The sequence below is a fragment of the Strongylocentrotus purpuratus genome, unplaced genomic scaffold, assembly GCF_000002235.5.
Source record: "Strongylocentrotus purpuratus isolate Spur 01 unplaced genomic scaffold, Spur_5.0 spur5_scaffold_21, whole genome shotgun sequence".
Classification (NCBI taxonomy): domain Eukaryota; kingdom Metazoa; phylum Echinodermata; class Echinoidea; order Camarodonta; family Strongylocentrotidae; genus Strongylocentrotus; species Strongylocentrotus purpuratus.
The window spans coordinates 12,313,095-12,331,719 of NW_022145607.1; the positions used below are offsets into that span (position 1 = coordinate 12,313,095).

The 18,625-nt window shown below is 39.0% G+C and overlaps 2 protein-coding genes across 2 annotated transcripts in view; both read right to left on the reverse strand.

Annotated features, from left to right (window-relative positions):
* LOC587032 (proto-oncogene tyrosine-protein kinase ROS) overlaps positions 1-11,029 on the reverse strand; it is a 32,529-nt gene extending 21,500 nt beyond the window's left edge. The window contains exons 1-14 of the mRNA XM_030994947.1: positions 10,902-11,029; positions 10,105-10,346; positions 9,273-9,336; positions 8,478-8,689; positions 7,673-7,872; positions 6,776-7,074; positions 6,052-6,225; positions 5,469-5,677; positions 4,369-4,507; positions 3,692-3,930; positions 2,434-2,616; positions 1,631-1,832; positions 1,057-1,189; positions 460-632 (exon numbers count right to left, since the gene is read on the reverse strand). Coding sequence (XP_030850807.1) covers positions 460-632; positions 1,057-1,189; positions 1,631-1,832; positions 2,434-2,616; positions 3,692-3,930; positions 4,369-4,507; positions 5,469-5,677; positions 6,052-6,225; positions 6,776-7,074; positions 7,673-7,872; positions 8,478-8,689; positions 9,273-9,336; positions 10,105-10,346; positions 10,902-10,920 — 2,488 coding nt within the window. The 5' untranslated portion in view covers positions 10,921-11,029. The remainder of the gene's footprint in view (positions 1-459; positions 633-1,056; positions 1,190-1,630; positions 1,833-2,433; positions 2,617-3,691; positions 3,931-4,368; positions 4,508-5,468; positions 5,678-6,051; positions 6,226-6,775; positions 7,075-7,672; positions 7,873-8,477; positions 8,690-9,272; positions 9,337-10,104; positions 10,347-10,901) is intronic.
* A 396-nt stretch (positions 11,030-11,425) lies between these two features.
* Positions 11,426-18,625, reverse strand: part of LOC588763 (proto-oncogene tyrosine-protein kinase ROS) — a 30,714-nt gene continuing 23,514 nt past the window's right edge. The window contains exons 12-19 of the mRNA XM_030994150.1: positions 17,889-18,457; positions 16,042-16,251; positions 15,466-15,573; positions 14,614-14,801; positions 14,126-14,445; positions 13,343-13,396; positions 12,369-12,526; positions 11,426-11,649 (exon numbers count right to left, since the gene is read on the reverse strand). Coding sequence (XP_030850010.1) covers positions 11,441-11,649; positions 12,369-12,526; positions 13,343-13,396; positions 14,126-14,445; positions 14,614-14,801; positions 15,466-15,573; positions 16,042-16,251; positions 17,889-18,457 — 1,816 coding nt within the window. The 3' untranslated portion in view covers positions 11,426-11,440. The remainder of the gene's footprint in view (positions 11,650-12,368; positions 12,527-13,342; positions 13,397-14,125; positions 14,446-14,613; positions 14,802-15,465; positions 15,574-16,041; positions 16,252-17,888; positions 18,458-18,625) is intronic.

Below are 18,625 nucleotides of genomic sequence, written 5' to 3' on the forward strand. Positions count from 1 at the left end.
AGCAAATCAAAAAGAGATAACAGAATTAAATCAGTATCCAGTGTTTTCCATTTATAAATTGGCAGCTTCTCATAGAGTACCGAAGTGTGACGTCATATTAGCCAAGTTATCGAGGGAGCTGGTTCCAAACAATTTTGTGCTAAACAATGGCGTGGTTATCATACCAGCGACAAACAATGAGTTCGTTGCTTGAATTATGTTGCGGTGAACCTCATGTGCAGGCTCTGTTGTTTGGAACCAGTAACTGATTCGACGAAATTAGGAAATAAAGATCACTGTCTTTCTTGGGGGGTCTTCATAGACAGGTATCTCTGTAATAATAATAAGACTGTACATTCTTTGGTCGCTGAACTGGTTTATAAAGAAGCAGTCATTATTATTATTATTATTATAAGGATTCCCAATGCCATTTCATAACCACTAAAGCAAACTCTGACATAACTTATAATAATAACTTACTTGAAGGATTGGGTAAGACCGCAGCGTCGCTGGTAGGACTGTATGGTCCCTCATAGTCATTATTCCTGGCCTTGACCCGAAAGCTGTACGAGTCGCCCACCAGGAGGTCAACTATGATCCAATTGGTATTAAGACCGTCATAGACTTGGTTCCACTCTCCCGTAGACATAGCTCTGAAAAAGGAACAAGAATTGTTACGAAGAAATGACTATGTTGAGTAACAACACTGATTATGCAACAAAATTATTTCCCAAATTTAAAACAAGAGGTTAACTAAGACCAAGTAAAGGACTGGATCCTTGGTAGACTTGGTTCCATACTCCTGTACCCATACCAGTTCAGAAAAATGAAACATGAAACAACGATTATGCTACAAATGTACTTTGAAAGGCTGAGCAACAAAACCCTTGTATATTAATAGAGCAGTATTCAACTGGCAAAATAGACAAAATAAAGTATTCTCCTCAGCAAAGCCACCTTATTTCTCCTATCGATCCCTTCCTCCCCCTTCACAGCCCCAAACCTTCCCCAGGCATGCATTTCAATTGTCAATTGACATTGGTAAATTTCATTGCTCGGATCTGCAAGCGCAAGTACCGTGTTTCAAGTGTATATTGAAGACGTCCAGGTCCATTAGCTCTGTTCGGTTCTGTCCATCGAACCACGTAAGTTACTGGATCTGTTCCTGTCTCTGTTACTGTGGGGACCCCTGGGGCATCTGGGCTGTCAGCTGATCAACAAAGATAAAGAAAAACAAAAAATAATTAAATGAGCAACAAAACACAGGATTTTTGTTCAGTATTCTTGATAGGAATTCATGAAAAATTATTGTTCATGTATAAACACCAACAGTCCTTTTTCAGGACTACACACCCTCAAGAAAGATTACACAGAGCTCTTTTCAGGACTCCTCAATACTCCCTCTCTCTCTCTCTCTCTCACGTGGTGCATCCGCAAGCCTACTGTATTAACACAATAATGTTAAAGCTTTATAACAAATAGGCCATTTTCATAAAGTAACCAAATTTAATGCAAATGTCTTTGAGAAGTGCCTCAATATGAATACTTTCTCTCCCCTTTTACAAACACTTGTGTTTCATAGTCAGCCGCAAATTCAAACATTATGTGTTGCTCAGTTTCATGGGCCATTGATAAAAAAAAATCTACTTACCTTCAGTTCTTGATGATAATAAAAGATCTTCATTCCCAGTGTAGTCATACTCCTGACCAGATCTATAAAGAACCCTGGAGCGCACCTGATAGTCAGTGTAGGGGAGGAGGGGGTCTATCTCCCCCTCACCGATTGTTACGTTGTACCGGACCCCTGAGGTTGTGTTGCTTGTGAGAGCATCCTGCCATTCGGAAGAGGAATCCTGAAGAAAAAGAACAGATGTTTGTCATCATTGGACAGGTTATTGGACAGATGGTCAGATCTTTGTTTTTCTGTCATTTGTTGATAAGTCTAAAAAAATGATTACCTCTAAATATCAATATAGGAAACAATACTTAAATGTACAAGAATTTGAAATGAAAAATTTCTTTTCCAACTTTCAAAAAATATTTATGATTTGTGAAGTCAGATCAAAGAACAGACTAACATTTAAGAAGGGGGCACAGTGATTCTAAACTTGTCTCACACAATTATACATGTTACATATTTTAGTAAAATTGATAGCACTGTAATTATTAAGTAAGGTAAGACTGCATTATTAGTGCTATCTTGCGTCTTTCTCTACTGCTACTGTTTTTCATCTACATTACCTCTTTTTTTCAGGAACCTATATTATACAAGCATTGCTTTTTAATAGGTTCCTCACATTCTACTTAATCTATTATATGAATTGAGGATTATTGATATGTGCTCATTAATACTACAATTATATTGTATCATTTTTTATTTTATATGTATGTTTATATTTTCTGTAAAATATGGAACAAATAAATCTTGAAACTTGAATAGAACAGACAACATACCTCTCTATACTGGATCCAATGGAACATGACACTATCATCATCAGGAGCCAGCCAGGAGACTGACAGGGTGGTACTGGTCTTGGACGTCTCTTCCACCATGGCTGGCTCCTGGAAGGTCGTCTCTGTCTCTGGCTGACTCATGCTGAAGGAGTCTGAAGATATTGAGGCTTGGTAGGACTCAACCTGATGAAGAGAACGTAAAAGAGTTCCTTTAACCTGTTGACATCTGAATCCTCTCCTTGCCATAGGATTAATAGAGGGGCCATCAGGGGCCATCTGGACCCAGTAGGCTAGGCAATGGGTTCACTGCTATTTTACAGTTTGGTTGTACTTATCAAAGTGAATTTAAATATCTAACATGTTTATACCTGTAAGCTTGCAGAGAAGTTGGTAGTGCGTGACCTAAACTCATTCACACATGATTCAATAAACCGCCTCAAAATCAGCCAATGTTTTTACAAAAATATAAAAAACTATGTAAATATTTGGCAAGAGGGTGTAGAAAAAATTAGAAAAAGAGCACAGCTGTATGCAACAAAGGCCCCTATACTGACTCAGAGTCTATGATCTGTGTGTTATAACAAAGATATGTGAGAGGCATTCATGTACAATGATTATTTTACTTCAATTTGCCACAGCGTAAGTTTTCAATCCATGTACCAAGTCATGTCTGAATGAGGGTTTTTTTCTGTTTCAGTTTCTTAATATCATAATTTCACAGCCTGGGCTGAATTGCATGACAATTTACAATTAAAAACATATCATATTTGGTCTTTAATTTTGTTGGGAGAGAAAGAAAAAAAGTAATTGAATCACCTTGGGCACCCTCTTCTTCCAGAAAACCAGACTATCTGAAGATATCATCACATCATCTTAACCAGTTGACTACTGAATATTCTAATTCCCATAGACATAACTAAGGATCAACCCGGCTCCCATTGACAATGGGTTAAAGCCCCACTGCACTTCTTGTAGCTACTTCCGCCCTCTATACAGCCAACAATGCCTTAGCGGTAACCGTTGATCCCCCATGATGCCTTTTTTTTTAATGTTAATTTAGAGCTGATTTGATGATATAACCACCTAACAGTGACCTTGCAGGGAGGTCTAATCCCTCCATGCAAACTAGTGCAGAGGGGCTTTAAGATTCCCTATAAAGACTCAAAATCTATATATATCTCCAGCAACAAGACATCACAATCTCCTACATAAGGAGTATTTGTGTCATGAGAAATGCTTTCATTATTATTAAACTCACAATGAAAGTATACTCGGTGGCAGCAGCAAGCCCATCACTTATAATCAGTGAGTATTGACCATCTCCACCGACTGGACTATCAACATAGCCTGTCCTGAATTCTGTAGTTTCCGTAGAGATCTTGACCCTGAACCGAAGCTCCTCCAGCGGCCCGTTGACCTCTAGAGGTCGCGACCAGGTCACGTTTACTTCGGTCGGGGTGAGGACAGCAACAGCCACCATCAGTGCAGCAGTTGGCACTAGAGTCAAGAAAGAAGGCCATTAAGAATTATAAAACTAAACCAATTTACAATCAAATCTTGTTCTTTGCATGATTTCATCTGTCTTGAATAATCAAAGTATATACTGTTGATCCATAGATTTATATTTGTAAAAGAGTTGCAGTAATGAAATTTATTTCGGAATAAAACCTGAGGGATGTATTCCAATTGTGCTTCATATCAATGAGGGCAGGGGTGTGCAAACAAAATTGATTCTGTTTGGATCTTGCATGAATTTTATAATAGGGAATAAACGTTAGTGTAAATCAAAAAACAGTTATCTGGAATGTTCTCTGATCAGGGCTGAACATGGCTCTATAATATCCATGTACAGTATCTCAGAACAAACATTCAACCAAATGGGAGACAAAAGCTGATTCAGTCTGCCTTGGAAGATATGAAACAAGTCATTTTTACCTCCAGGACTTGTCCTATGGATAGCCACAGGTCCAAGGACAGGTGTTCCCATGGAGTAGAGGTTCCTTACAGAGACCTGGGTCACATAGAAGGTGTAGGGTTCCAGGCCATCCAGCATTGCCTGGTTTGATGTGGTCTCCTGGGTGAAGACGGGGTGAAATGATAAAAGTGAGGTTCAAATATATATCTCAATGCAAGTACAATCATTATCATATTCATTATCATTATATCTACATCTACATCATCATCATCACCATCATCATCATCACTATCATCATCATCGTCACTGTCATCATCATTATCACAATCATCATCATCATCACTATCATCATCACAATCACTACAATCATCATCATCACTATCATCATCATCATCACTATCATCATCATCATCACTATCATCATCATCATCACTATCATCATCATCATCACTATCATCATCATCATCACTATCATCATCATCATCACTATCATCATCACAATCATCATCACAATCACTACAATCATCATCATCATCATCATCATCATCATCACTATCACTACAATCATCATCATCATCATCATCATCACTATCACTACAATCATCATCATCACTATCATCATCACTATCATCATCATCATCATCATCACTATCATCATCATCATCACTATCATCATCATCATCACTATCATCATCATCATCACTACAATCATCATCATCACTATCATCATCATCATCACTATCATCATCATCATCACTATCATCATCATCATCACAATCACTACCATCATCACAATCACTATCATCATCACTATCATCATCATCACTATCACTATCATCACTATCACTATCATCATCATCACTATCACCATCATCATCATCACTATCACCATCATCATCACCATCACTACCATCATCATCATCACTATCATCATCATCATCATCACAATCACTATCATCATCATCACTATCATCATCATCATCACTATCACTATCATCATCATCACAATCACTATCATCATCACAATCACTACCATCATCATCATTTCTTCCTCCTCCTCCTTGACATCTATATCAACAGCAACAGCATCATCACAACAATGTAAACAACAGGCCTTTACCTCTGAAGAGCATGTAAGGTTGCTAGTAGTGCAGTTCAGATCAGAGCTCTCGCTTTCCACCATGGCATAGCTTACAGCATAGATAGCTGTCGCCGTACTCACTCCCTCGCATTCTGACACAGGGTCAAAGGTCACGGTCAAACTATCACTTCTTGCAGCTGATAGCTGTGTTGGGTCTGTGTAGTCGGACGGTGCAAGGCACTCAGGAGCTGCAAATTGTGGGAGGGATGAAAATAGAGACTAATGCAAGTAGCTTACAACTAGTAATCAAAAGCCTGACTTCAATTTCTTTGTTTTCAAACGAAAACCATCTATCATTCAAATGCAATGAATGATCGTTCTCAGTCTGTATACCATAAATATCACATGTAGTTTGGTGTAGTTTGGTGAAATTTATCTGCTGTTTAATCTTGCAACAATGGGAATTCAGCCTCTAAAGAATTGCAGGCTTTTATGAGATACTGTATAACACATTAAATGCACTTATATAAAGTCTATTGGAGGTAATACAAAAGTTAGGCAATGGCGATTTTGTTTACAAGAACTTCCTATCAATACGTCTTTACCAAGACAAACTGAATACCTGGATAAGGTTGAAGACTGGTACCATACGTCAGCACAAAATTCACATCAGTCTGGTCAGTCTGGCCCTGAAAATCTGCACCAGTCTGCTTGTCAATACTGGCCACCACACCCTGAGCTGTGTTGGACCAATAGACCCGGCTGCTGTCTACGGATAGAGAGTCTGGTGGGAGGCCTGTGGTAAACAGAACAGCAAGGAAAATATAAGTGTCAAGGTAGTGGTACAAAAATTGTTAAACTAAAAGGTATGGTGGAAACCAAAGTGGTACCAAGAGCCTGGCACATGGCAAAGTGATAATATATAAGTAACATTCATCAAAGTTAGATTAAATTCCTCAGGAAGCTTTGCATGTTTGGTCTCTAGTTTTCAGGACATTTACACTATATATGGCCATTTCCTAACAGTTCTCAAGTATTGCAATTAGCATCAAACTAATTGTTTCATCGACCTCAGTCCTCTGTTTTGTGGCTGCTCTAAAGCCATTCAAAATTCAATTCATGCATCAACTAAATCTATCTGAGAGTGCCTGGTTTCATGTAAACTAGACACCCTTCGAATGAAAAGTCTTATCTTCTTCCCATGAAGACCAAGACTTGTAAAAATAGATCAGGGAGGTGTTTGGAGCCAGAATGGCATTAACTCATATACTCTAACACAGAGTGAATGCCCTTATGACTCTGAACAGATGAAACATGAAATACTCCGATCTCTGAGGTCACTCTACCTGATTGGGCTTGTGACGCTGCCTCAAAGAGCCTTTCACACTGGCATCCAGCAAGGTCAGAGATCCAAAGGTCATCAGAGGTCGCATCAACAAAGAAGAGAGTTGGAGCATCCGCGTTTGAACTGTCAATGTACACCGCCGACCCAGGGGTCAAGGTGTCTGAGCATGTGCAGTTCTCTGTAGCCCGTCTTTTCCGCTGACTGTTGGTGGCACCAAACAATGGGGTGGGAACCCACTCGTTGAGGTCAGAGGTCATCAGTATTGATGTTGATTGGGTGTTCTCAGCCCATACCAGAGAGCTAATCATGCATCATGGACAAATAAGAAGAACATTTCATCAATTCATGTACATGTATGAAACACTTCTTGACAAAAAGCATGTTGTCATAAGACTCTACAGATACTGCAACATGTCTGCAGACATGTAGTACATGTATGTATTTGACATGTACACAAAAACAATATATGTTGTACCAAACGGTGAAGTGTAATTCAAAGACTAAAAACATTTATTGATTTTATTCCTGGCGATATTTTCAGCATAGATGATAACATCTAAGAATGTAAGGTGAATAAACACCATTACAAATAAATATAGGGGGAGAGACTGCTTGGATTGCAGTTGGGTTTGGGTTCTATAATACCACAATTGCAGTCTTACAACTGAATTGACATGGACTACAATCATATGATTAAAATAAAATGTACACAAAATAACCAAGAATGGAATACATTAAATTTATGTAAAATGGAAGTGGAGCGGTGTGTGCAGCGCTTTGTAACCGCAAGGAAAAGGCGCAATATCAAATATCTTTTAGATTGGATTGGATTGGATTTCTGCTCTACAAATGTGCACAAGGGAATAAAAATACATGAAATAAATGAATAAACTCTCACTTTCCATGCGGATTCACACTGATTCCCTCGACTGTGTTTCCCTCTGGTGCTTCGTACACCTCCTCCATAATTGCCATGGAAACAGGTAGAGTGGTATCGAAGCTATAGATGGCACTATTGTCACTCCAGTACAATATCTGTGAGACCCAGTCGATGACGAAACCTGCCTGGTATGGCTGCTGATTGCCCAGCTCCAGAAGCTAATTTGTAAAATAAATTTAATTAAGATAATAATGTTTGTGGTGTATTGATTATAAATACAGTTTCAAAGAAATTGAGAATGTTCTTCTTCTTAACATGACTGTATAAATGCACTTTGATCAAGTGTACCTTGAGTATCAACCCAAATTCTGTCAGACTCTTTCTTCAACAATTGGAAGACTGTACTTTGCTGGACAATGTAATATAGATTTGACAAACAAATTCTGCTTCAGTAGTATATTTTTGTGTAGATTAATTTAAGTATATACAGTTAACAAGTGATCATGAGTACCCTTACAAGTTCTGTAATTTTTTAGTAACTGGAAAATCAATTTGTGTTTCTTGAGAATGTAAACTATTGAAGCTTAATTCTCAAAGTATTCAACAATGGACCTAATTCAACCAGTCCACCTTTCATTCTTGAGTTATGAAAAACACCCAAAAATAAATAACTTACAAGGGATATGAATAATTTAGTTGTTAACTGTACATGTAAATGTACAGTCTGAGAAGGCTCCTCCAATATCCTCAGAAATTGTTCAGAAGGAACAGGTTTAATGGAAGGCTACAAACTCAACTGAACATCCTCAATAGACCATCTCACCTCCTCACGATCTGACCCATCCAGTTTGCTCCTGTAGATCTCTAGATCCCCTGAAGTCTCTACGAAGAAGACCTTATCCTCGCTAGCAACAAAGGCAACGACTGAGATGGCTATGCCTCCAAGCAGTGGGATCTCTTCTTTGGTGTCCGGATCAGTCAGAGTTACTCCTGCGTTTCCTTTGCTCACCACTATGGTCGGTGGGGGAGGAGACACTATGAATGAAAAAGGAATGGGAATTTGAAAAAAAATTGTATTACCTTGAATGAAAGGAAAATGAATTTGGATTTAAATTTGAATAGAATTGGAATGGAATCAGAATGGAATCATTCAAAGTCACTTCTTTATTTCCTTTGCTCACCACTATGGTCGGTGGGGGAGGAGATACTGCAAATAATAATAATAATAATTCCGCTTTTATATAGCGCTTAATACATCTATGATGTCTCTAAGTACTTTACAGATATACTATTACCCCGGTCATTGGATTCAACACTTGCCTGCACACACTGTGTGCACAATCTCTACTCCCTGGGGACCATTTCAGCAAGGCATTACCTGACGCTCAAAAACTGTTTGAACAACAATGACGGTCGCATCCTACCAGGTACCCATTTAACACCTGGGTGGAGAGTAGCAAGTTCAGGTTGATATCTTGCCAGAGGATATTAGTGCTGTGTCAGGATTCAAACCCTCGACCTTCACATCTCCAGTCAAGCGCCTTAAACCACTCAACCACGAAACTCCTACCTAGTTCATACTGTTCAGTAAAGGATATTGAAGGAGACGATGGCTTACCTCCTGTGGTGATACTGACAGGGTCTGTAGCTGGTCCACTACCTACAGATGTAAAGCCTTCCACCTGAAAGACAGAAACAATAGCAAAGAAATACATTGAGTAGATGTCCACCTCTTCTACCCCACGTTTTTTTCCGGCAGTCCATGACCAAGAGAAATGATTATTCACATGATTTTTCAAGGTTTTTTTTATCCTACATTACGTTATGATCCATATCATAGGCCATATTGCAAACTGGTATTCGTTTTTCAACATCATCCATCTCTCTCTCTCATTCTCTCTGTCTCTCTTTCTCTCTCTTTCTCTCTCTCTTTATCTCTATCTCTCTGTATCTCCATCTCTATCTCTCTCTCTCTTCAAATGTTGTTGAACTTTTGCATGCTCTAAGCAGCATTTATGTCATCTTATTGATGAATCCCATCTATTGAATCCCATGTATCACTTCAATATCTTTGGATATATCTTGCCAAATATATTGACAAAACTTTCTAGTTGAAAAATTGATTAGGGAAAGTTATCATCACCATCGTATCGTACTCATCATACATCATTATTCCATTTAGCTGAGGAACATTCAAATTAAAGTATACCATTAAATCTCAAGAACATTCCGGTCAATAGTCTACGGAGGATTAGAAGATGATGAAGCGGATCCTAATCAAATGATTGGTTGAGAGCATACACGTGACTAGGCATTTATTTTGCCTAACACGTAATTTTACTAATGACCAGTCATTAGTAAAATCATGTTATAAAACATAATTTTATAAGAGTATAATAATGCATGCTTCTGTACTCCATCTAAAAGCAAGTTTAGTCTTATCTTCTCACCTGAAAGAAGTATGTGGTGTTAGCTGTGAGGTTGGCGAATGAAAACACATCTACATCTACGCTGACATTGAACACCGTGAGCTGCTCCACGTCTGTTCCCCATGACACATTATACCCTTCAAAAACACCATTGATCTCTGCAGGCTCGGACCAGCGAAATTCAGCTGAATACATGGTGGTTCCTGTCATGATGTCTGTGGAGTCTATGGCGAAGGCTCTTGGGTTGAGAGGAACTGAGGGAACTGCAGAGAGATTTGAAGATTAAGTCCATAGTCAGAAATGTACAAGTAAATCGATGGAGATGACATCTACAGTTCTAGAAGAACAATTCTTCCTTTTTTTTTTGGGGGGGGGGGGTATTGCATTTGTTTCCTACATGTGTCGTTCTTAAATTCATGTATAATACAAAATTTGTCTGCTTTTCTAGCATTTGTTTTTCCTGTTAGCACTAAAACCCTGTGACATATCACTCAGGGTCTACAGAAGCACCTATTCAAACTAAAAGTTGACTTTCTATGTAATTTAATACTTGATTACAATGTCGAGTACAATGAATTTAAGACCAATGAGTGCATCTCATGTTTCACTCTGTACAAACTCAATTATTCTATTTCTCTCTCCCTTCTATAGAAAGTTTGATGCACTTCTTTCATCGTTGGAAGGAAAGGGTGTAGTTCTAAAGCAACAGCTCAAGCCCTATACCGTCTGTATTACAAACAATTCTCTATCTTTATGATACAACAGCACAATGCTATGACATATGGAGTTCTATGTGTACATGTATGTTCTTGACAAACCTGACATAGGTGACATCATCTGGGCAGCCGTTTCTGGCGTCGTGGCCCAGTAGGTGTAGGGACTGATCGTGATGTCAAGGGATTGAAACGGTGTCAGATTTTTGATGTTATAGGAAGCGCTCTGAAAGAGATATAAATGTACAAGGACATTATTTAAAATGAGTGGAAGGGGCATGAATATTGTAAACGTAATATATGTAAGTGTGTTCTTTGTAACATTGCTTTATATTCACAAGCAGTTTTGCTATCTAGCAGTGTCCTATTACCAAAGACTTGTATCTCTAAATCACTCATTCAAAACTCGTAGACATTTTCAACTGGAAATTCTTTTTTTACAGTTGAATAATGTCAATTTAAATTATTTAGACAGCTCAAGAATGACGAGCAACTTGATAAAGGTGGTTGTAAGTAATTTGCCTGGTTGGAATTGTGCACTTAGATTAAAGAAAGAAAACTTTTCAATTTAGAGTTAGTGGGCTCACTCATGTCTTATCCACACAACCCAGGCCTAGCAATCACAAGATAAAATAAAAGCCGATTTACAGAACAAGGTACAACATAATCACCTGTACAGTCTCTGTATACGTTTGTTCAGGAGCCGTCACAGCTATGGTGTAAAACACAATCCCGTAGTTGACCTCTGTGCTGGCCTGCCATGTGATGTTAAAGTCATCCCATGTACCTGTGACCTGGATGGAGGAGGGCGAGATTTCTTCGGCCACCACAGTTGGGCGCTCACTGTAACCCTCTGTGAATAAGGAAGGAAAATTTATCCATGAGTTGTCAAAAATGATGTAAACATGTATATGAAGATCAACCTACATGTACATGACAGAGACAAAGTAAATTCACTAACTGGATGCTTTTCTAACAAGGTATTATTTAGTCTGTAAATCCAACTGAAAATCAACTGCAATAATGGGGACTATTCTGAACACATTTCGATATTTCACATACATGTAATACTTTTTTCGATTTGTTTTCAATTTGTTTTTTTTTTTCTTTTTTTTCCATGACTTGCACAACTGCATTACATGTACATACATGTATTTGTGCTCATAGACAGCTGCAGCATTCTGGTCCTTTAAAATAAAAAAAAACAATACAGATGTTTTACACCAAGGTAAAAGTAATTTTCTGTCCATGTAAGTTCTTTTGCGATCTGTATTTCCTACAGCAAGTTCAATGTATTGTTTTGCTATTTTTTGAGAATTTGTTCTCTTGAAACCAGAGCTCTTACAGAGCTTTTCAAATTTAATGTATTGTTGATTTATTTTTATTATGACAGGTCTTTTTTAATTACCAAGAGCTCCCTTTGAGCTTTCCAAAGGTAAAGTACCTGAAGCTCTGACGCATCATTTCACTGATGTTCACTGTACATGTATGTCTATATTAACACAGGTACAGCTATTAAAACAAGCATCACATAGACTTCATTCATTCAAATACTACCGGTATACATCTTACCAGGTAAAGGTTTGAGTGTCTCCTGTACAATGGTCAATGCCTGGACATCGGTAGCCGGTAGCAAGGCTTGTCTCTGGCCACGGTCATCGCTGACCTCTACCCTCGACTGGCTGTTGATCCAGAAGAGTTTGGAGCTGTAGAAATGCAGCGCCAGGCTCCTGATAGAAAAGTCAAAGTGAAATTGATTGTAATGACGTGAAGCAGGGTATTAAAAGTCCTTTCATATGATTGGATGAAGTACCCGTAATGCCATTACTTGGTTTCAAGCACAGAACAATCTCAATCCATCTTATACATACATAACTTATTTACAAACACAATCCAGTATGTATTCTTTGATGATCATCACATGCGCTTCTGGCTGTTCACCCTGTAAACATGAATACATATAGGACCAGATCCTTCATGGCATCAGGTCCTGCTCTGTGGAACTCCCTTACCTTATTAAAACAATTAGGAATATATATCTTCCCTTGATACCTTTAAGAATGTCCTTAAGACCTATCTTTTCTTAGAGAAATGTTTGTATTTTCTGTATTATATGTATGATTTATAAAGTGTTATGTACTATAGTGTAAAGCACATAGAGAATTAAATTGAAATTTACAAATTTAACATTATTATCATTATTATTATTATTCCATCTACTTGTTTGTACTACAGCCAACAATTTTGCAAAAATTTCGTTATAAAAAAATATATAGTGGGAGGTACATCTACAATGTACAAAAAGAAATATCCTTTGCAGGAGGGTGTTCACTTGACAATTTCTCAACTTGGGGTGAATATCAAAGAAAGGGAGAAATTATATTATTGAAGCACAAGAATGTACATCATACCAACAAAAAACAGCCTTCAAACTACATCTGGTGATGAAGGGAAAAAAAATGAGAGCATTACTATTTTTAAATATATTTGACTAAACTCGAATCTAAATAAGCATCACGAGCAAGAAGACATAAGATTCTACTCACGTTGTCTCTGACAGCACTTCACCAATCTCCTCTGTCGTTGACATTGGATCAGGGCTGAGGGATCATGGGAAGGGGTAACCATGGAAACAAATACAAAACAGGAGGGAAATGGAGGTTCAGGTGAAAAACTCAAAATAAACTCAAAATATGAAATTGAAATGAGATAAGCATGCATGGCAGAATGTCAGTGCGTATATTGTAGAGATCAAACTTTGGGCTATGTTTAACGCAAAAGTGAATTGGGAATAAATACAGTGAACGAAAATCATAGAAAGTGCAAATAAGGGTAGGTAAAATGGGAGTAGAAAAGAGATAACAGGTTATAAATATGACTTACAGGATGAACAATACATAAATTTCATACTTATGTTTTTATCACATTCATATGTGCATTACCTGCAAAAGTAAAAATATGAATTTAAATCATAAAATTGAATTTCTAAGAAAATTTACTTACATAATTATGTGTATTTCACACTCACTAAAAGAGGTTCATTTTTGGGGGGTTTCCTGTATTTTTTCTTTATTTCCCCTTCCTTTTCTTCCTTTTCTACTCTTATCTTGCACCTCTTTTCTGTTGTTATTTCTCCTTTCCTTTTCTTTTCTTATTACTCCTCTCCTTGTACTTCCTCTTCTCCATCTCCTTCTAAATTTACTCCTCTTCCTTCTTCTCTTCCTCTCTTCTCCTTCTTCCTATCCTCTATTTTTCGCTCTCTACGCTCCCTTCCCATCTTGTTCTTCTTCTCTGCTCCTCATATCCATCTCAAATTCAGTGACCAATACCTTATCCCTGCCAGCCGGGCCCGAAACAGCTTCAGCTCCTCGGTGACGCCTTGCCTAGACACCACAAACCAATAGACGTATCCCCCTCCCAGGTCAAGGGTCAACCCTGCAACAACATCCAGCGAGAGGTCACCGATCTCATAGAACACCAGAGGGCTCTCGCCGTTAAGTCGCGACCCCTCGACGGACGAGGATGATGTCCAGTAGATGTAAGCCTGGACCGAGTCGATGGCTATGTCTTGGACATCATTGGCGAAGGCGTTGATGGAGGTCGGGGAGGTCACGACGGAGGATTGATTTGATAATCTCCCTCGGATAATCTGCAGAGAAATAGTCACTCTGAATTAAATTTCCATTTCGGAAAGACAGTTTATACCAATCACACACAGCTATTAAAACTCACATATTCAGCAATATAATCTGCAGAGAAACAGTAACTCTGAATTCAATTTCCATTTCGGAAAGAAAGTTTGTCATTTATTCCATACCTGATTTTGGTCACGGTCAGCCCAGTAGATAAATTCACTTAGCCAGTCCACAGCTATAGCATCCACGGAACTTCTGACCCCAGGAGGGACAAAGGTCAACTGCTCCTCTATTACGTCGCCCTCTGCTGACCGATAGAGGTCACCCATAGTTGAACTCCAAATATAGTAGCCTTGATACCACTCAATATCTAGAGATGAGAAAGGTAATTGAAAGGTCACCAGAAACGAGAAAGAGGGAAACAACAATTTATTTCATTTGACGTACAACATCAAGCAATGAATATGACTTTGCTACAAAGAGATCAGCAAATGAACTGCTCGATGCATAGCTGAAAACCTCCGCCTTGGAACAGCACCTGATGACTGACGATATTCTATCACACCTGTCTTGAGTTTGATGGTCATCTGTCCAATTGTCGTAATGATAATGCAATCACAAGCTATTTTTGCATACATGTACATAATGAGCCCAGGGACCTTTGACTGCATGACCCCAAAATCTAATCAGTTCATTGGCTCTGCAAGATACAAACATGTCTTGAGTTTGATGGTAATCCGTCAATCAGTTCTTGAGATATAACGCGATCACAAGAATGGGACATACGAAAGGACGTAGAACCTGAAAACAAAATGCCTTCGGCTACTTTGTTGCGGAGGCATAAAAATGAGGTGTCTTTCCCAGGAATATGACTAAGGGGTACCGTAATCGGTGATTATAAAATGAATCAGGACTAACAATTTGACTTCAGTAAGTACATTCAATGTTTGTAGACCATAGTTGTACATTAGGGGTTAAACACATAAAGCAAGCCAACAAGAGATATCAATTATAATGTGAGTCAGTCATCGTACCTTTAATGGTTGCCTGGGGGGATAAGAGCCGAGATTCTGCATTGCCATCTAGCTGGCTCCTCCAGACATCAGTAGCATTAGCAAGTATCAAGTATGGCTCCACATCCACTGTCAAGATAAAACAGGAAAACAAAATGCATAATATGGAAGTGTCATGGTCTAGTGGATACGCCATCGCCGGGACTGTAAATCATAGGGTTTGTGGTTCAAGTCCTGCCACGGCAATAATGTCCTTTGTCAAGCCAATAATATGCATTTGCCGCTCTCCACCCAGGTGTTAAATGGTTACCGTAAGGTGCGAGCACAAATCGGTAACCTAGCAGAGCCGGGGTAATATCAGAGCTCCTTGTGCACCTTGAGTGGTGGATATATGTGCTATATAAATATCCAAAATTATTGTCATTATTATCATACCTTTCACTATTCTTCTCAAACAAGACTTTCAGTATTCATCTCAGACAATAATGCAGTTACTATGACTATAGCTCTATTTATCCAGACGACGTATATCTTTTAGATTTTCATTTTGTTCCCACAACAAGCCTTGGAAGCAAAAAATAAGCCCTCAAAACCTACCTTCAATGAGAGTAGATCCAGAGAAGGTCTCAGACAAGGGGCCAAGACCCCCTATCGAATAGGCCCGGACTTGGACCGAGTACTCTGTGCTTCCGTTGAGGTTATCAACTAGAGCTGAATCTTCCTGGAGACCGGTCAGGGTGACTGTGTTGCCAATTTGAAGATTGGTTAGAAGGATTTCATAGAGCCACTCCTCCCAAGCCTCCTCTCCTGTTAGAAGGATATACATGTACATGTTAACATCATGGTAATTTAATCATTTTATCCTATTAGTAATAAGATTATGAGATACCTTCAAAATGTCTCAGGGCTGAAAAAAGCACAATATTGGGTCCTCCAATTTCCTGCCAAAGTAACAGAGATAGAGGTACAAAAGCCATTTAATGATTGATGCTGTAAAGAGAAATAATTCAAGATGTAGGGACACTGATTTTCCGTTTCAAAAAATTGCCTTTTCCATTTCAGAAAATCTGGAATTCCGTTTTGCCATAGACTTTGTACACATGAAAAAACTAAAATTCTGTTTACATAAGATTTTCATTAAAACATGAACTTGTAGGGTACAAATGTTCTATTAAAGCCGCCACCTTTGACAAGCCACTGATAACCACTCAAAAACATACGGACGGGACTGGATAAACTTGATGCAAAATACTAGTGAAAATATAGACCCCTACGGGCCCTAGAGTCTAGGCTAGACCTACAAAAAATTATCAAATGTTTAGATTTACCAACTTTAAATTCGAACTTAGACAAGCAGACTAAAGTCAGCGGAATATGTCAGAACACGACATATTCCTGACGGAAAGGATGAGTACCGACGTCGACGAAAACATTTCAGTCTTGGCTGTCATGTCCGCAATCGATCGATTTTAGGCGCACATGCCAGCCCCTTTTTCGAATTGTACAACAGCGTGTGTACAATCTCGCCGCACGTAGCGCCCGCTGCTGGCGTGTGTGTGCCTAGTATTACGTCTACGTAATACTAGGTGCCTAGCAGTCATAATAGGATCGTTTCGCTGCTATTTGTACCGTGTTTTGTGTCACGATCTCTATTGGTCCAGCGAAACAAAATGGCAGCGCCCGGTCTCCTAAGAATCTGACGAATATCGCTAAATATTCGGAATTATTAACCATGATTTGAGACCCAAATTTTTTCCCTGCATAACGAGTCACAAAAATAGTGTAAGTTTTACGATTTTCTTCTTGAAAAATGAAAAGTTTTGAGGTAAAAGGGGTTTTTCCGTGATTTTCCGTTCGAAATTGCATTTTCCGTTTCAAATGGTCAATTCCGTGAATTCCGTCCGTTTTCCGTGATCGCGGAAAATCAGTGTCCCCAAAGATGGATCAGACTGAAGAAAAAAAATATATTAAAAGGAGAGGAAGACGTAGAAATGGGAACAACAGAGAGCCTGACTGTCAAATGGCCTGCCAGGCTGACAAATACATTTTCGTTTTAAATGGTCTGAATGTGTATGTTTAGTTCCCCCACCCCTTCCCTTGACAACAATTTCTAGAGGATGTTGAGGTGTTGTGGTCCAGTGGATGAGCCTCCGGACTGTGAACCACAAGGTATGAGGTTAGAATCTCTGCCACAACACTATAGCCCTTTGGCAAGAAGTTAATTTACATTTGCCACACTCCACCCGGGTGAGGTAAATGAGTAACTTGGTGGATTCTTCCTTGAAATGCACTGTGCGCTGATAAAGGCTGCCGGAGCTTTAGCTAGGGTAATTATTTCCAATGCTCTATGAAAGCGCCGTTATATAATGTGTTATGCGCTTTACAAGAATGCATCATTATTATTAGAAGAAGATTACATTACATGTAAGAGGGGTAGGACTTGCCTTTGCCTGGAATACTGAGCGGTCTGGTCCATGTGATGTCTGCCGTACCCTCAGTGAAGAGGACCTGCAGGTCTGTAGGAGGGAATGCTGGGATAGGTATCGGCTGGTAGGTCGGGTAGAAAACGTCTAAGCCATGGTATCCATCCACGCAGAGAAACAAATCCCCTTGCGTAAACTGTCCTGGATTCCCTTCAAAAAAGATTCGCTCGGTGTCCCGATAATTATAGTTTGGGTCACCTAAAAAGCATGATGCCACGCTGCCGGTCTCTCTTGCGAAGGTCCAGGTGAGAGAACTGTTGAAGTATACGATGCTGGTGACGTTGATGAACTGATGATTCGATGTGTCTTCAGCAACATGCATAGCCTTCTGGTTGCTGCCATCCAGTGAAGCACTGTGCATGGAATTGCCAGTCGAGTTGGAGTAGAGTATCTGGAACGTTTCTGACAGGACAGTGAACGATGACTGCCCTGACAGATTAATGATGATATCAACACTGCTAGCCTCGACGGTGGAAGATGTCAGAGACGTTCGCCGGATTCCAACATCTTGCTCACTCCAGAACAAGTACCTAGCAAGGAAGAGAAAAGGGTTATAGTATTCATAAATCATTAGATATATGGTTCCAACTTTAATGAATTGCTTTCTTTGTTCAGCAACCAAAAATCCTAAAGGTAGGACATATATGTAACACTTTCCAGTAAAAAAAAATCATTTTAAACATCAAATTGAATGATAT